The sequence below is a fragment of the Sinocyclocheilus anshuiensis genome, unplaced genomic scaffold (assembly GCF_001515605.1).
Source record: "Sinocyclocheilus anshuiensis isolate Anshui unplaced genomic scaffold, SAMN03320099.WGS_v1.1 scaffold1491, whole genome shotgun sequence".
Taxonomy (NCBI): Eukaryota; Metazoa; Chordata; class Actinopteri; order Cypriniformes; family Cyprinidae; genus Sinocyclocheilus; species Sinocyclocheilus anshuiensis.
In genome coordinates this window covers 412716-431705 of record NW_015555706.1, presented here as the reverse complement: position 1 = coordinate 431705, position 18990 = coordinate 412716, and the positions used below count along the sequence as shown (strand labels likewise).

General features: G+C 33.5%; 1 protein-coding gene across 6 annotated transcripts in view; it reads right to left on the bottom strand.

Annotated features, from left to right (window-relative positions):
* LOC107671808 (transcription factor E2-alpha-like) overlaps window positions 1-15080 on the bottom strand; it is a 45261-nt gene extending 30181 nt beyond the window's left edge. For all 6 annotated transcript variants that reach the window (XM_016464778.1, XM_016464780.1, XM_016464781.1 and 3 more), the window contains exons 1-4: window positions 14543-15080; window positions 12027-12159; window positions 10986-11049; window positions 938-1008 (exon numbers count right to left, since the gene is read on the bottom strand). In XM_016464778.1, the coding sequence (XP_016320264.1) occupies window positions 938-1008; window positions 10986-11049; window positions 12027-12080 (189 nt within the window). In that variant the 5' untranslated portion in view covers window positions 12081-12159; window positions 14543-15080. The remainder of the gene's footprint in view (window positions 1-937; window positions 1009-10985; window positions 11050-12026; window positions 12160-14542) is intronic.
* Window positions 15081-18990: the final 3910 nt, after the last annotated feature.

Genomic DNA, 18990 nt, shown 5'->3' with positions numbered 1-18990 from the left:
ATGTAAAAAAATTACACTTAAAATTACATTATTAAAGAATATAATTAAATATAAATTTAATATATTGAGTAAGTTATATAAAGCTATACATTTACATTATTAAAAAACTATATAATATTTATATTTTTATATTTCTATTAAATTTATTAAATTAAAATACATTTCATGTTACATTTATATTTTTAAACATATAATTGTTTTTCTGAATATATATATATATTTTAAAATACAGTATATTAAAAGTATATTTTTTATTATTATAGCATATTAAAAATATACTTAAAATTATATATTGTTAAATGTGTTTAATGTTATATATACTGTATATATATATATAAACAAACATTTATTAAAATATAAAGTACATATATAAAATCTGTTTTTTTCACATCAATGAAAAAGACTTTCCAATAAAGCAGGGGGGAAAAAAAATCCTGTTTAGTATTAAAGTTCAAAGAGGAATGGTCATGAAAAATGTTGGCTCCTTGACTAAAATTACAGGCTGCTTGTTTATGAGCAAAATAGGTCACGGAGAGAATAGGACACATCGTTCACACACGTGATGCGTCTAACATTCATGAACTCTGACAGGTGAGAGATCGGAGCTAGACACGGCAGGTAAACATGAGGATCGCTAAAAACGGCCGACTAATTTTACCCACTGACCTACAAACACACGTCTGCTGACCTTCCCATCTACAGCTACACGCCAGTCTGCTTTAAACAAACCCTCACAAGTCAAAATAAGAGACATCCTGAAGTGGACTAGATATCTGCTCCAGTCAGGTTTGTTTCCTTTAGGGATTAAGGTCTGATGGGAACAGCAAAGCATGAACAGACACCGGAGACGATCTGTCCTCCAACTTCACTCATTTATGAATTTCATCAGAGTCTGCGTGCGATTTAGACAGCGTGATGTATGTGTGTGTTTTCGTACCCGTGCACCAAATGCGGGACCGTTCGCTTCTCCTGAAGCCCAAGAGCCGGAGCCACTTCTTTCATCTAAACCTGAAAAACAAACAAATATTGTCAATACTTACTAAGAACTAGATATGCACTGATATAGAAATGATGGCTGATAACCAATAATCATGAATTTGACATTATAAATGTATGCCGTTTTATCTACACTAATGTTCAAAAACAAGAATTTGTATGTTTTTGAAAGAGTCTCTTCTGCTCATCAAGGCTGCACTTATATGTTCAGAAATACAGTAAAAACTGTAAAATTCTGAAATATTATTACAATTTAAAATAACTGTTTTCTATGTGAATATCTGTTAAACTGTAATTTATTTCTGTGATCAAAGCTGAATTTTCAGCATCATTACTCCAGTCTTCAGTGTCACGTGATCTTCAGAAATCATTCTAATATGCTGATTTGCTGCTCAAGAAACATTTCTGATTATCAGTGTTGATTTTTTTAATGAACAAAGTTCAAAAGAACAGCATTTATTTAAAATAGAAATCTTTTGCAACATTATAAATGTCTTTACTGGCACTTCTGATCAATTTAATGCACCCTTGATAAATAAACGTAATAATTTCTTTCTTTCAAAAAACAGTAGTGTAATTTTTTTAAATGCATCTACTTGAGCTTCAATTAAGTATAGCATATACTACAAATAACATCAATGCACTGTAGAAAAGACAAATAACCATTTTATATTTGAAAACATGCCACAGAAAATTAAATATGCTTGTGCAAAACTACAAATTGACTCATCAGTGGTTTGCAAGTACGACTAGTAGACTAATAGGTCTTAACGAAGCCCTGTATACTTGCCCTGAGATGAGTTTCTTAAGCCTCTTTCACACAAGGCTGCTCAGACAACAGATTTTGTTTGTTAAATCATTCTCACATTCTGTGTTTGCATTATCAGCATTACCAGGTCAGCTCAATGGTCGAAACTGCATTATGTTTTGCGTCTCAGTATCCGCCATCTCACCACTGATGTGTGATTAGACGTCAACCAAACCTCAAAGGTTTCAAAACCACAAATGTGACCCTGGACAACAAAACCAGTCATAAGGGTCAATTTTTCGAAATTGAGATTTATGCATCACCTGAAATCTGAATATATAAGCTTTCCATTTATATATGTTTTGCTAGGAAAGGACAATATTTGGCCGAGATACTATTTGAAATAATGAAAAATCTAAATACTGAGAAAATCACCTTTAAAGTTGTCCAAATGAAGTTCTTAGCAATGCATATTATTAATCAAAACTTAAGTTTTGATATATTTACGGTAGGAAATTTACAAAATATCTTCATGGAACATGATCTTTACTTAATATCCTAATGATTTTTGGCATAAAATAAAAATGTATAATTTTGACCCATACAATGTATTTTTGGCTATTGCTACAAATATACCCCAGCGACTTAAGACTGCTTTTGTGCTCCAGGGTCACAAATGTCACCGACGCAAAGCACAAAGGCTGGAAAGCTGGCGAACGGAAGAATTTTAAAGATCGACGGTGCAGAAATTTCCCGAAAACAGTCTCCCCCTTAAAGCTCGCAAGCATCTCTGGAGAGAAGCAGCTTAATTGTGTGCTGATTTGCATAATTGTGCATATTAATGAGGTCTCTGCTTATGAATATTCATAATTTTTGTTTTGTTGTCTAATTAAAAAGGGGGAAGGGGTGCGATCATGACAGCGCTGGCGACGGAGCGGAACAGGAGTACAGCGGACGAGTGAATTACGACTCGAGAGCCATTGCCGTGTGTCAGCAAATTCAATAAAATGTCAAGGGACGACGCAGCAGCGCACACACACCACCGACGGAGCAGAACCTGCAAAACAGGAAAGAATTATTCAAGCACTGCCGAGACGAGCTGCTCGCACACAATGAGGACGGAAAGTGCATTAAGAACGGCGTTTGTAACAATGACTGGACTTCCTGTGGCCAGCTGGAGGATTGCATTCGAAGGTTCAGCTGCGAAACCTTGTGAGGTTCCTACTGAGACGGCATCCACTGAATGACCTCGCGGACAACCTTATTATAAATGCTTTTATTTCATTCAAAACAGAAAAAGTAAAAAAAAACAAAAAAACGAACAAAAAAACTTTATAAACAGTACAACGCACAGAAAATAAAAAAAACAACAAATAGTTTTAAATGCAACATTAAAAATGAGTATGAATATATGAATGATAGATAATAATTTGGAGATCTGCTAAAGATTATATTGAGTATGTTATATAAATAAAATATGAATATAATGTTTTATATATATATATATATATATATATATGAAGAGTTCATTTGCAAAAATTGATAACTCTGATTTTTATTGCGCATTCCAAGTAATATCAATCAAACTGCAGTTGGGTTGTTTTGATTAAGTAATAATAACTTAAACAAATACAGGTAATTTACAAAATTAAAGTAAGTTTTTTTTACATATTAAAAGTTAGTTTTATAGATAACTCCAACAGTCGTTTTTTGGTAAAAGCATATAACTCCACATTTCATGTTTTAGAGTTTAAAAAACACTCGTTTAATCTTTGTAATCTCCTCAGATGAGCTTTTGCAAGCTTCCGTGAAAACGTTTCAGCTTTTATTTTCCTTTTTCGCCTGAAGAAGATATCACAGATTCATCAAGTTCATCAAAATAATCCGTCCTCGATCATTTTTAGTCAGCTTTGACGAAACTCCTCTCAGCTAGCACGTCTTTTCAAAGTGAAAGTAGCCTTGTCATCTGACCCGAATACAGCGAGCTGATTCGCTAAAATGTGGAATACAGTGCGCTGATTCGCTGAAATGGACTTATCGGCTTCTGTTCAAAAACAACAAAGCCACTTGTCGGCTTCTGCAGTAAAACGTGAACTCGCGATGCCTTGAAAGTGGACAAGTGGCGTTTATCGGTTTTTGTAAATTAACTCTTCATATATATAATATATTAACCAATATAATACAAAAAAACTAAATATATATATATATATATATATATATATATTACACACACATATACAATATTAACTGACATGCTACAAAATAAAGATTAAATTAAGTATTAAGCTAAATTATTAGATTACCTTAACCATCCTCAAGAATTAATTTAATCAAAATGTAAACACGGGCAGTTGAATATCAATATTGGCTAAAATATATCCAATATTAATCGATATGCTACAAAATTAATAGATTAAATTAAGTGTGTTATTAAATTATTAAATTAACTTTCAAGTGAATGCTTGATGACAGTTAAGGTAATGAAAAAGTAAAAACAGGCAATTAAATCAATATTAGCTTATATATATACAATATTATCGGATATGCTACAAAAATAAAGATTGTGTGCGTTACATTATTCGATTAATTTCAAAAGTCATCAAGCATTCACTTAAGGTAATCAAAATGTAAAAACAGGCAGTTTAATATCAATATTATAATATATATATATATCCAATATAAATCAACATGCTACAAAATAACTACAATAATCAATTTTTAAACCAGTATATTGTGCATCCCTAGATAGGATGCTGCCTATGTAGGCAGTGAAAGGCAAGGCAGCTCACTAGTTTTGGGTAATGTTAAGCAAGAGGCCTTAGAGACATCATTTCAGAGGAGCAGCGAGTTATTACATCTCAAAAAAACTATGAAGACTTTTTTCACATAAGGTGAACAGACGAATCATTCACAATGAGACCAAGAATGTGTATTAATAGCAGTAAGTTTGGTCAGTTTTGATCTTGATCATGAGAGTTTGAGATAGAGGGAAGTGAGATTGGTATTTACAGCGATCCGTGGCTGGTGGGAGAGAAAGACAGAGATGAAAGACAGCTAATACTGTGAAATACGGCGCGAGAAACAACAGGAGGGTGATGACATATCAGCACAGTATGACAAAAAACTCAAAAATAGAGGTGATCCATATTCATAAGCGCACTGAATATTCACTCCAATTAACAGAACTGATTTCTGAAATTCATTCAGAAAAAGCCCTTTTCCTCTCCAGATGGCCATAAAAATCTCTTTACATTAATAGCAAACGGCTGGAGTTATGAGACATTCCCCGCCGCACCTGAATAAACAAAACTTTGCTCCGCAGGCCCAATAAAAAGCATCTGCTGCATGTTTGAGCGTCTAATGGTTACAGCTGACCTCTCCAAATCACAACCACGCTTTATGTACACCGCAAACAGGTAGAGCCGGCCGACGTGCACGATTTCAGAACAACTATCAAACAAATCAGATCAAAGTTTAGAAATGATGTGCTATTTGTCTAAATTCCAGCTCTTCTCACCCAGTCTCGTAAAACACTCCTGAAGGAGTTCAGATGTATGATCTTCACTTGTTAGAGAAGGAAAAGCAGCAATGATGTAAAACGAATGATTTCTTTCAATCAGAGGAATCCCAGGTGAACTCAAAATGTTTAAATGAATAAACAAAACATAAAATAGCAAAAATAATAATAATGATGATAATAATAATCAAAACGTCCACAAATGTATACAGACAATGATTCACAGAAAATAACAAAACTTCAACAAATGAGACACAGACACTATAAAAAAAAAAATTATCTAAATGACTTGAAATTTAAACAAAGAAAAAAAAAAGTATATGGATGCATTTTGTATCAAAGAAACCTAGACATTTGTTCAGTGAGAGCAGGTTGTAGTTCTTCATTTATGAGCAGATGAATCACGGCAGTCGAGAGTCATGTTGTGTCATCCTGAGCTACACGCTAATTACACGCCACAATAGAGGCGTTAGACAAGCGTTTCTGTCCCGAGGGGATCGTGAGCTCAGAGTGACTCAGGACACATACATTCACACACAAAGACACCACAGCTGTAATTATGAGGAGAGAAACACCGAACCGAACGAGTCACACTTGAGTCACGGGCTACAAGGGTCCCAGATCATCAAAACACTGCGTTCAGAAGATACAGTCTCTGAAACAAACACTATTTATTACTAGTTCTCACTCCATGTGACTCAGAAGCATATCTCGGGTTATTTTTATTTAGTCTGCATATCAAAAGTCTTATATAATATTGGTCTTGTTATTTAGGGATCGGCGGTATAAAAATCATCTTTAAAGTTGTTCAGATGAAGTTCTTAGCAATGCATATTTGTAATCAAAAATTAAGTTTTGACATTTACAGTAGGAAATTTACAAAATATCTTCATGGAACATGATCTTTACTTCATATCCTAATGATTTTTGGCATAAAAGAAAAATCAATCATTTTGACCCATACAATGTATTTTTGGTTATTGCTACAAATATACCCCAGCGACTTAAGACTGGTTTTGTGCTCCAGGGTCATATATACAATATGTGCAAAGATTTAGGTGACAGAAAAACAAGAAATGCAGTTAAAGCCATTGTAAGCTGTTAATTTGACAAGTTAAAATTTCTTTTAGTGTTCATCAGCAAAAACTGAACCAAAAAAAAAAAAGTTTATTTATTTTTTTTTTTAAACAGTATTTTGATTCTTGCATTGAACATTTTCAATCAGTCAAAATGATGAGTCAAAATAGTCATTTCAAAGCAAATACATAAACAGAAACTTAAAAAAAATAAACTTAGAAATATGAAAGTAAATATTTAAGGTCAAAGAATTCAGCTGACAAAAAAAACGTTTAGGAATCCCTGGACTGTAAACAACAATATTTACCATAAATATTTTAAAGCATGTAATATGCCAGGCAAAAACATCCACAAATGTGAAAAAAATGACAACAAAAGAAAACACATGATATATTATTAGTTCTCATTCATAAGCATATCTCAGGTTATTTTTATTTAGTCTGCATATCAAAAGTCTTAGAGTATATAGTATTGGTCTTCTTATTTAGGGATGGGCGGTATATTGAATATTTACAATATGTGATATAAAATCAAGAAACATTGATATAAGCTGTTAATTTGACAAGTTAAAATTTCCTATGGATTTCTCTTAGTGTTCATTTAGCAAAAACTTTATTGCTTTTTACAGTATTTTGCTTCTTGCATTGAACATTTTCAATCAGCTGTTTGGCCTCAATGATGAGTCAAAGGAAAAGCATGAACTCATCTGCTGAATGTTGTCAAGAGGCTGAAATTTTCTTCGCTGCACATGAAGATGATTTTTCTTTCCTATTCATGAAAACTCTTTGCATTTCTCTGTATTTTTAACACAAGTTCTGCTGTTAAAAATATCTCACTTATTCTCAGTTTCAGGTACTCAGTAAATGAAACTGTGGCCGGTGACAGACGCAAAAGGCCTCCTCAAACTTCAGAGCAAATCCTACTTCTCGCTGCACCTTTGTGCCAAAAAAACAGGATAAACTCACACTCAAATCAACACAGAATGTCAAACAATCGAGTAATAAATTACGAAGCACAAACACTGGGCAGGACGTTTCACTCGCTATTCAAAGTCACAAAAAAGAAAGCATGTGGTTTTAGTCTTTGATGAGCAGATACGTCCCAGCTAGATTCAGTCATAACACTCATATTCTCTCAATCAGCGCGCTGGGAGTGCCGTGCTGAAACCATACGCTTCTCCACATGGCATCTATTGCGTTATGAAGAACTTTTGTCCTTTGCGTGGAGGATTGTGCCGATCGGACAAAGATACCAACCGTCTCTCTTAGAGGAGAACACAAACACTAGATTAAACCAAAAACCAGAGTGAATAAATGACGAGAGAACTTTCATGGCTGGGTAAAACATATCGATATCTCGATAATAATCGATTCTCATTTTTATGGAACGATATCGATTCTTAAATCCCAAGAATCTATTAGTCTAGCCTGTTTTCAGTTAATGGACGGAACGTTGAAGGGCGCTTCCCATCTAATATATCTCTATAAGCATTGTGCTTTGGTACTTTTAATATGAAACAAAGTCTCAGATTTTTAATTCTGTTCATTGTATTGCAGAATTCAAACAATAAATGCAGTTTTGGCGCTGTTTAATCTGGAGTGACAGATCGCTGTTGCGCAGTTCAACAGACGCGGCAGCGCTTAGAGCACGTGAACTAATCATCTCCACATTAATACCAGCTTCAGCACAAAATAAACATGACTAAACATCCGAAGGTAAGTTAAAAGAAAGAGTACCACTTTACTATCCGTATCCTGTCTCAAATAATCGCTCAATCAGTGTTTCAGCCGCGCAAAGACGTCATAACGGCTTGTAAACAATGTCACGTAACGTCACATTTACCTCAGAAAAACATATTCGGTGACCATAAACTCATTAGTCAGAAAAATAAACTGTAGAGAGGGGCATTTTGCTAAATATATGCAAACCATATAACATATTCATTATAAATTTTACTGTTCTTCAATGCTTAATTTATGTTTGAATAAATCCATAATTTTATGACAGCCACCATTATGTTTATATTAAAAAAAAAAAATTTGAAGTAGAAATATTATGTAATTGTAACTTTATTATTTAAAAAACTTCATTAAGTGTAATTTTAACAAATCAGTTAATTTTAACCTTCAATATTATAATAATGTAGTACCAACTGACTCTCATGGATATTTTACAGCATTAGTTGAGTTTTTTTTCTTTGAGAAAATTTGGCATGTACTGTACCTGATACATATCCAAAATCAAAATAATCTATATTGAATCAAATCGAATCGAATCGAATCGGGAATCAAATCGAAAGCTTGTGAATGAGAATCGAATCGTGAAATTTGTGTCAAAACCCAGCACTACTCTGTAACTGTATGACTGACTTTCATCAGAAAAACACAAAAGAAGATATTCTGAGAAACGCTGGAATCCAAACAACATTGGACACCATTGATAAGAATTGGGCATTATGAAATCCAATTTATTATTTCCCAAATTCAAGTTTTCCATTTTAATTTTTTCAACCTTTTCAATTTAATGGTCAAGTTAAATTTTAGTAATCAAAAACAATGTCTAATTAATTGAAATCATAAAACTTATACAATTTAAGAACTATTAAAAGTTTAAAAAGAATTACATTTTGAGGGCCCTATGAAATCATTTTATTGTTTTTCCAAATTTCTATTTTATTTTTCCCAAATTTTGTTTTCACTATTAAAATTTTTCTGGATTCCATTATAATTGTTTAATTAAATTTCAGTAATTAAAAGGCATGTGTAATTAATTGAAATCATAAAATGTATACAATTTAAGAACTATTCATTTTTTTTAAAGAATTAAATTTTTAGGGCCCTATGGAACCAGTTTTATTTTTTCCAAAATTCCATTTAATTTTTCCCAAATTTTGTTTTAAACCATTTAAAATTTTCTCGATTCCGTTTTAATGATTTAATCAATTTTAATAATCAAAAAGTAATTAAATTTTTAGGGCCCTATGGAACCAGTTTTATTTTTTCCAAAATTCCATTTAATTTTTCCCAAATTTTGTTTTTAACCATTTAAAATTTTCTCGATTCCGTTTTAATGATTTAATCAATTTTAATAATCAAAAAGTGTTTAATCATTTCATAAAATTTTAACAATTTAATTTATTATTTTTCACAACAATATGGCCCTAAGAAATGTTTTATTTTTCAGAAATTCTTTGTTATCTTTTTATTTTTCTGAATTTATGATTTAATACAAATTTATAATGAAAAACAGTGATAATCAAATGAAGGCATAAAACATTTTAATATTTTATTAAAAAAAAAACATTTTTATAAATAATTTAAAAATGTATTTTATTTTTTGGCAAATAAAGTGTATGACAGAATTTTACTGTTAAAATTAAAACATGGGAGAAAAATTGTTCAATATTCCTTAAATAGTTTAAATTTAAATTTAATTTTATATGATTGCTACTACTTTGAGGAGCAAAGAACTACTGGAGGAATTAAAAATGTATTTTATTTTTTGGCAAATAAAGTGTATGACAGAATTTTACTGTTAAAATTAAAACATGGGAGAAAAATTGTTCAATATTCCTTAAATAGTTTAAATTTAAATTTTATTTTATATTATTACTACTACTTTGAGGAGTATATTCTACTGCACAACAATAATATATTTCACAATTCACAGTAATGTCACAAATTCCTCAAGTTAAGCTGAACTTTTATTTTGGCAGGTTGTCTTGAAGACTGAGACACACACAACAAGCAGACTTCACATTAAAAGTCCTTTTGCAGTTTAATATTTACAGACACTAGGCCATAATCGCAAATTGATTAAGCCCTATTTTTAATTTATTAATTGAAATTTTGCCCAATTCTGCATTATACAATTTACCACTAGCAGGAAAATACATCATCTGTTTCAGATGAATACAAAATTATATATAAATAAATAAATACTAAAATATACCATCTACTTAAGTTATTTGTGACACTGCAAAATACAACAGCGTTCCTTCTGAATAAAAAGTTTGTTTTAGTTTAACTGTGAATGATGAAAAGTCACCCGAACATATTCAGTTTGGTTAGATTCACCCAAAAACCTCGGATTTCCATCAAAAAGAACGCGATTTCTGAATGTCTCTAATAAAGGCAGGGGGTTGTTTTGCATGTTGTTTTAAGTTTGTTGACATTGTTGCAGGATATTCAGTTTGGTTAGATTCACCCAAAAACCTCGGATTTCCATCAAAAAGAACGCGATTTCTGAATGTCTCTAATGAAGGCAGGGGGTTGTTTTGCATGTTGTTTTAAGTTTGTTGACATTGTTCGCAGGGGTGAGAGGACGACTATCATTTCCCATCATCCTCTCCTCCCCCGTGATGGAGGGGCGACAGCTGAGAACATGAAACAGCGAGAGCAAGACGGATCCGAACGACGAGGATCAAACAGGTTTCGCAAACACTCGGACCCTAACGACATCGACACGTGTGCAGCGAAAGAAAGCTCTTTTAGATTTACCATGTTAAAATCCATTTCCCAAAAGCGTGAAAGCCATCTGCAGATTATATCAGATTCTCTGTATCCTGAATCAGTCGTTTCTATAATCAGAGTAGTTGTAACAAAAGTCATGTTTGTCGTTAAAATGAGCAAATGTAAAAGTGCCTACCAAACTGACTGTTGGGTAAAGTAGGGCCTCGGTTCTTCCCGTTCGACATCGGATGAGGAAACATCTACCGAAGAGAGAAAAAAAATGATATCAGCTGAGAAAATACTCAACATAGCTTCAAAATAATAATATTAAAAATAATAAAATACATTATATGCATATTACAGATCTTTTGCATCAATAATAGTTGAAAAATACATTTTTTTATTTTATTTTATTTTTTCCACACACATACATATATATATTTTTTTCTCACTTGTTTGTTATATATTATTTTTTCCAGGTTAAAATTAAGTGTAAATTCAACTTCGTTGTTTAATTAAATAGCTTATTTACTAAATAATCTATTAAGTAATTAAATTAATAAAAGTTAACAAATTAAAGAAAAGTGCATATCAGGGTTATTACGGTTAAAACCTAAAAAAAAAAAAAAAAAAAGAATAATTACTTGAAACAAAATAAATGTTAACTGAATAAAATAAAATATAAAAAAAAAAATGCAAGGCAACATTTCTCATTTTAATTTAGTTTAACATGATGTACTAAAATAAGCTAAAACTGAAAAAGAATAAATACCATATAGACATATATAAAAATCAGAAACTACTAAAAATGGCAAAACCACACATCAAAATTACTAAAACTTTAACTAAAATTGAAAATATAAAATATATAACTTTTCAAAATATTAATAAAAATTATAATAGTATCTAAGTAACACAGGTGTATATTCACACATAACATGTATTAAAAGGGGTCGTGTTTAGTCACTATTTAGTGTGGTATTTTTTTACAATATTCACTCATCATGACAGTAAAATAGTGCATTCTAAGTCAATATACTGCAGTATTTCCTCTCTCAATCAGTAGAAAATATGGTTAACACCCGGTCATGCATGAAAAAAAAATACCATCATGTACCGTGAAACCGGTATACTTTTGAAAAATACCGTGATATAAATTTTTGGTCATACCGCCCAGCACTACAACTATCCATGAATGTCTTTTATTAAAAACAGAGGAACAGTCTCTTCGACTTACAACACTGAAATCCAACAGGTCGTTCAGCTCCATGTCGTTCCCCACCGTCGCCATCCTGGTCCTGTGTGTTCTTGATATGCTTCTCTCGCTCGACGTCTCTCTCTTTCTCTCTCAGCTCAACAGGTTTATGATCCTGCAGGGAAGGAGATGCATAACGGACAAACGTACTTTCAGATCATCTATGAACCTCTGGGTCTAGAAATGAAATCTGACATGAACGCGTACAATCCAAAATAATCGGGCTGCTGCTTCCATCTGAAGAACTGCTCTACATTACAGACCTGCTTTAATAGAGTGTTTTCCCAGAATGCACCACATCTGAACTCGGTTAACCACCAAAGGAGAACACCAGCGAGTGTCCATTCCAGGCGCTCGAGAAATAACCACCCACTTACCCACACCTAGAGTACGGGAACTAGTTAGTTGCACAAACAACTATGATTCCTAGAATTAAACAATGCATGTGTAACATTTCCATAGCATGAAATATCAAGTTTATTTCTACACATACTAGTTTTGCAAACTTTTATATGTAACTCTTTTAGTTTTAATTTCCATGCAATACATGCATTTGCACTTGAATAACATGCGTTGAGAAGACAAATGTCACGTCACTAACGCAGAACCAAACCGTTCACCAGTTAAAACAAAGTGCTGTGATTTTACACTTTTCCTTAGTTCATGAAGCAACTCATTAAACATCACCACTGCATCACACAGACAAAAGAAAAGTGAGAAGCCTTATCCAAAAATACTTTCGTCATCAGCACTGCGCCAATAACACCTTCCCTGGAATCATAATCAGCACCTCCCATTGATGATCAACAGGTAGATGACTGTGAAACAATAAAGATCACAAATACTGCAATGGAGCCAGCACAAAAATTGCTTTTCTTTGGCATCTGGGATGCACAGTTTACACTGACAAAAGAATATCAAAAAGTACTTGAGACATGTAGCATGGTATGGTTTTGAGCATGTAGTATGATTATACTGTGCTGTTTTTGAAGGAAGTCTCACCAAGGCTGCATTTAAATATCAAAAATACTTAAAATCAGTAATAGTGTGAAATATTATTAACTGTTCTCTATGTGAATATGTGTTAAGCTGTAATTTATTTCTGTGATCAAAGCTGAATTTTCAGCATCATTACTCCAGTCTTCAGTGTCACATGATCTTCAGAAATCATTCTAATATGCTGATTTTTGACATTTCTGATTATTATCAATATTGAAAACAGTTGTGCTGCCCAATATTTTTTGTGGAAACGTGATACTTTTATTTTTCAGGATTCACAGATGAATAGAAAGTTCAAAAGAACAGCATTTGTTTGAAATAGAAATCTTTTGTAAGATTAGAATAGTGTTCATGGGCATGCATGTATTTTCACATGAATAGTTGTTTTTGACATTTGTGTTACATGGCACCAGTGTATGACCATCATTTGGAGTCGTTTTGGACATATGTCATGACATTTCCATTGGTTTGTTTACTTGTAGCATGGAAATACCATTACATTATTTAAATAATACAATGTAAACACCACATGAACATTCAGCACCACTATATATATATGAAAGCTCCATCTGATGCATCACTGCACCATGGTATTACCACAGTACTTCTAGGCTTCAAGCTTCTACAACACGTACAACTGCAGCATTATAGATCTAACATCCGAAAGGTGAAAATAACCCATAGGACTCAACACAAGCATGATCAGCAACAGGCCGAAACACATGAAGACTTCAGGCCACGTTCCCCCTAGACCCCCCCCCCACCCCCAACCTCTCCAACACAAAGAAACACACGGTCCTCGACACAAAGTTTGAAAACTACACAACAACGACGAGAAACACTCCATATGGGAGAATAGAGATAATAAGAGCATGTAAACGCCTCCACTAGTTTCCCAGACAGGAAAAGATGGGAAAGCCATTCCCAAAAGTGGAAAAAGAAACAGTTATTTCCCAAGAAAAGTCAAATAAACAGAGCAGGACATTAGAAGAACTGCAAACAGGAGGAAACTCACAACACAACAAATGCACAACACATCAAACGAACTTCGCAGATGACTTTTTTTTAACCCAAGTGCAGACTTTCATCTGTTATAACCATCAAAAACTTTAAATTCACGAATTGCAGCAAATATGCACGCGAAAGAGGCCGTAGATGTCCTACAAAGTTGTAAACACACAGTTACTGCGGTAAAATGAGCTATACAGGGGGTTTTAAACTTGACATTGTTGCCAGTATTGAACAAAGAAGCCGTTTCCTCTGGACTCGAACCCCGCTCACACACACACACACACACACACACACACACACACACTCACACATACGCGCACACACACACACACACACACACACACACACACACACACCGAAGCTCAGAGACAAAACGCTTCACACACATTTGCCGTGCAACAAAAGTTCATTAATCACACCAGACGCGTAAAAGTCAAAAACATGCACGTGTACGCGTGTAAAACCCGATAAATGCTGTAAATACTCACCGTTCCTCGCGTCAAGCGCGCGGCATCCAGCGGGAGAGAAACGCGCTTCAGCCCGAGAGGAAAAACAGAAAAGTTGGGGGACAAAATTTCCCCCCTTCGCGTCTCAGGTCCCGCTTAATCACGGTGCAAAACGCCTCCTATTTCCCGGGAAACGCGAACAGTCCGCGTCGAGAGTTGTTACAATGTAACTGCGCTCAAATGTAGCTCTGCCTAAAGTTCTATTCTAATTCTTTTGAGCGCTACAAATGTAACATCTCATCTTCCGAGGAGACATTTTAGCACCGTCCACATTGTCAGCCCCAACAGTGTATCCCTCCGCGCGGAGGGGAGACGTTATAGCGGTGTCCGATTTCAAACGCCCAGAAAACTAGGACTGCGTTTATTACGCGATTACTTTGATATTTACCATACACTAAAACCAAATAAACTGCGAAATAACGCGGACAACAGTATATCTCACTTTATCGTAATATGAGCAGGATTTTGCTGTAAATTGTGCCGTACTAGACTAACGCGCGGAATGAGACGACGCACCGTTAAAGACAGATGGACTGAGAAACAGTGCGAAATGGAGCGATAGACCCACCGAACTGACCAATAGCGTTACAGGAACGTTTGATTGACACATTCAACGGCCAATGAAAACACTTGTAACACTAAAGCCAAACCTCTCTTCCCTGCACACCCTACCCAGGTTTTAAAAGAATGGCAACAGGAAGCCATGGAATACTGTGTATTTTTTTTTGTTTTACGCAAAACGTTTACCGCTAATTCAGCGGTAGAATCGTGATCTTGTTTCAAAATTTGTTCGAATCAAATCTAAATGTTATAGAACGATTACAGTTAGGCACATGTAAAATAAAATAGGTTATAGCACACTGACTGTACTGAATAGCACCATAGCACTGAAGTACTATGGTGTTACCAAGCTGTTAAGGTATCATAGTACCATGATATTCTTTGGAATATATAAGTGTAAATAAATATGCTAACCATTTAAAACCATGATATGTGAAAATATAATCAACACTTGTACCCCCACACTACAAAAAAATACAAATCTGGTCAAAAATATATTTTAAATACATGCTAAATATGCGTTGTAAACTATGAAGCTCAATTAAATATATTTTTGAAATTGAAAATATATTACTTCACATACCGCATGTGTTTTCAGAGGTGAGAAAATATATTTCCAATCTTACAGCATATTTATATAGTTTTAAATATATTTAAAAAAAATGGCCAAGAAAACATATTGGAAAGTATATTTACGTAAACATATTTTAGTAAAAAATATTTGTTTACAAATATATTCCTGCCAAAATATATGTGCCCCCACAGTACCTTATTGAGGCTGGAAATTGTTGTTTAGATAAATGATACAGTAAACTGAAATTAAATACATGAATTGAGTTTATACTCATTTATATACCTATTTATCCCCCAATCCCCTCATATAGTAAAAATGGCTCTTATTTGAGACATATGATATATTGATATGCTTACAAAAGCAATAAACCGGCTTCTTTTTTCACCTTGAGTTTGTGAAAACAGCACGCTGGTGTAAAGGCAGTGTTAGCACTTCCTAAATCTATCTTAGATTTGGAGAGCTGACACCTTGGATAATCTAAAATGAGCCATAATCAGAACTGAAGCGAAGCAAATGGCTTCTGGCTGGAGGTGTGAACAGGACTTTCAGGGAGCAGTAAAGAGGAGGAGGCGCCGACATTTAGTGTTGTGGTGGGAAAGCAGAAGCTGCACCTCGGCCCTTTAACTGGTGTTTTTTGAGGTCACAGCGGTGCAGAACCCACACCAGGGGAGAGATTAATATGAACAAACAGCAGCCTGATGATTCATACGTGTGATATATCTGTCCTCAGGTGTTGACAGTGAAAATGAGTCCAGGTAAACACTGACATTAAAGTCAACACACAAAATCAAAATTCACCCTTTTTACGTTCTTGATTCATGGTCTGACTGTGAACGAATCATCAGTGCGCAAAAAAAAACTGTTTTTCTTCATAATCGTTCATCAAAATCTAATATCTGTTTTCATGTATTTTATTGTTGTCAAGAAATCACGATAACAGAAATAAGCTATTAGAACGTTCTCAGCGAGGTTCTCTCTCAAACGTTCTTTCATGAACGTTTGATCAACGTTATAGTCTTAATAATAATCTCAAAACGTTATTTATATGTCATTCATGGTTTTTCTGAAACGTTTTAGTTCATCGTTCATCTAACGTTTTTTAAATGTTCACAGAACATTCTAAAGCAAGTAGTTACATTTAAAAAACATTTAATGTTTGCAAAATGATAACATTTTCCTCAACGTTTGTATTATAAAGAAATAAGGATTTCATAGCTTACTGGGAATGTAAGCAAAATGTTCTCAGAACTTACAGGGAATATTCCTGAAAAGGAATAATAACTTCTTTTCAGCTGACGTCAATCTGGGCCAAAACTGACAGCCAAATAACTATTTATGGACACATTTCACAATCAAATGGTTCAAATCAAGTTCCTCTCTACATTTTGTTCTCGTTGGATATCCGGATTCGCTCATAAATACGTTACATCACAGATGCAGCTAAATGCCAGATAATGTTACAAATCGGTGAAGATTATATTGTGGCATGAAATTACCTGATCCAGCAACATCAAACCTAGTTTTAAACATTCAAGTCATAAATATCTCTCTCTGGCTTTTAAGCTTTAGTACGTAAAGCGTAAGTGAAGCAGGTCTGGTCTGATTCTAGAGGTTTAGTGCTGTATTTCTGGAAGGAGCAGACGAGACAGCAGCATCATGTCAGTGAAACACTAATCCACTGGAAACACAAACACAGACGCTCAAAGAGGCATGCAATCAGTTTAACTCCACAATGAATAGAGCTGTGTGTGAGAATTTAACCCCGCGTGCATGGGGGTTTACTAATTATTTCATCATGCTGTCTTCTCCAGTGACCAGACAATCTATAATACTTTGTTTCAGTCATCCGGTAACTCAATGTAAATCAAAATAAATAAAATAATTCAGAATATACAGAATAGAATTTTTATTTATTTCATTTAATATTTGTAATTACATTTTTATTCATATAATTATACCATGCTAACAAATATTTCACTCAAATTTGTTATTTTTATTTTTAGTAAATAATAATTATATTATTTGTAATTTATTTATTATTTTTATTTATACCCAACTAAACATTATTAATGTATTATTTTAAACTAAATTAAGCCTTTTAATTCAAACCAAATTAAAGCAGGCAAAAAGACAAAAAATTTAATGTAATATAAATTAACTTTTTCCAATCAAAATTATTATTTATTTTTTATTATTTAGTTTGATAAAATATTACTTTTATTAATTATTTTATGCATATAATTTAATTCTTTTTATTTATACAATTATAGCCTACCATATTAATGTATAATTTTAAACCAAATGAAAACAGACGAATGATGACAAAAAGTAAATCTAAAATGAATACAGATAATTTGTTCATTGCGACATGCATATACAGTATATGCCAATTCATAAATGCTAATATAAATTCACTATTTTCACTCAAAATTAGAATTTATTTAATTATTATTTTATTAATAAAATATTTTTGTTCATTTAATAATTTTTATTTATAGAATTATACCATGCTAAACATGGTATAAGTCTATAACTATACCATAAATTATTTTTAATTAAAATTCTATTTATAGAATTATACCATGCTAAACATATTATTGCATTATTTTAAACTACTTTTTTATATATATATTTTATAAAGAAATGCCAGTGCTGTTTGCCCATGCAACATTTCCAGAGAGTTGCTATGCAGTTTTTCACTTTTTATTATCCACTGAAGTTTAATAGTTTATAATAGTAAGATTTCTTTTTTCTAATTAACTTTTCCACGACATTCTAATTTATTGAGATGCACCTGTATGTTTCATATTTCGCATCTGATAGCAAAGCTAAATGATGTGCTGGCCAAAGCAAGCACGCTTCACAAATAACATCCCTGCTCGCACAACTTCATCTCCAGGTCTGTGATGAGTGCTGATGTTTATACTCACTTTACTCAGCCGAGATGAGCAGGCGCCGCGGCTCAGACCCCGTCCGCGCTTGACTATAGCTGCTGCATTGAGTCGATGGGCCCGTGAATATGCAGGACTGAATGCAGGGCCAGCTGTGTCTGGCATCAAGTGCATTCATCTCAGGGTTTGGAGAGCATCGAGCAGGATTAACTAACTGAAAGCATCCGCCAATACCATCGAAACCATGGCAACCAGCACCTCGCACAACCGACACATACAAGAGAGGAGATACGCTGAACATTACAACAGATAAGGGTCAAAACACACAAGACACACATGATGAGTCTTATGATATCTGGAGACAGACCGTGGCAGCTGTGCAGGACATGAATGGACTGAAGATT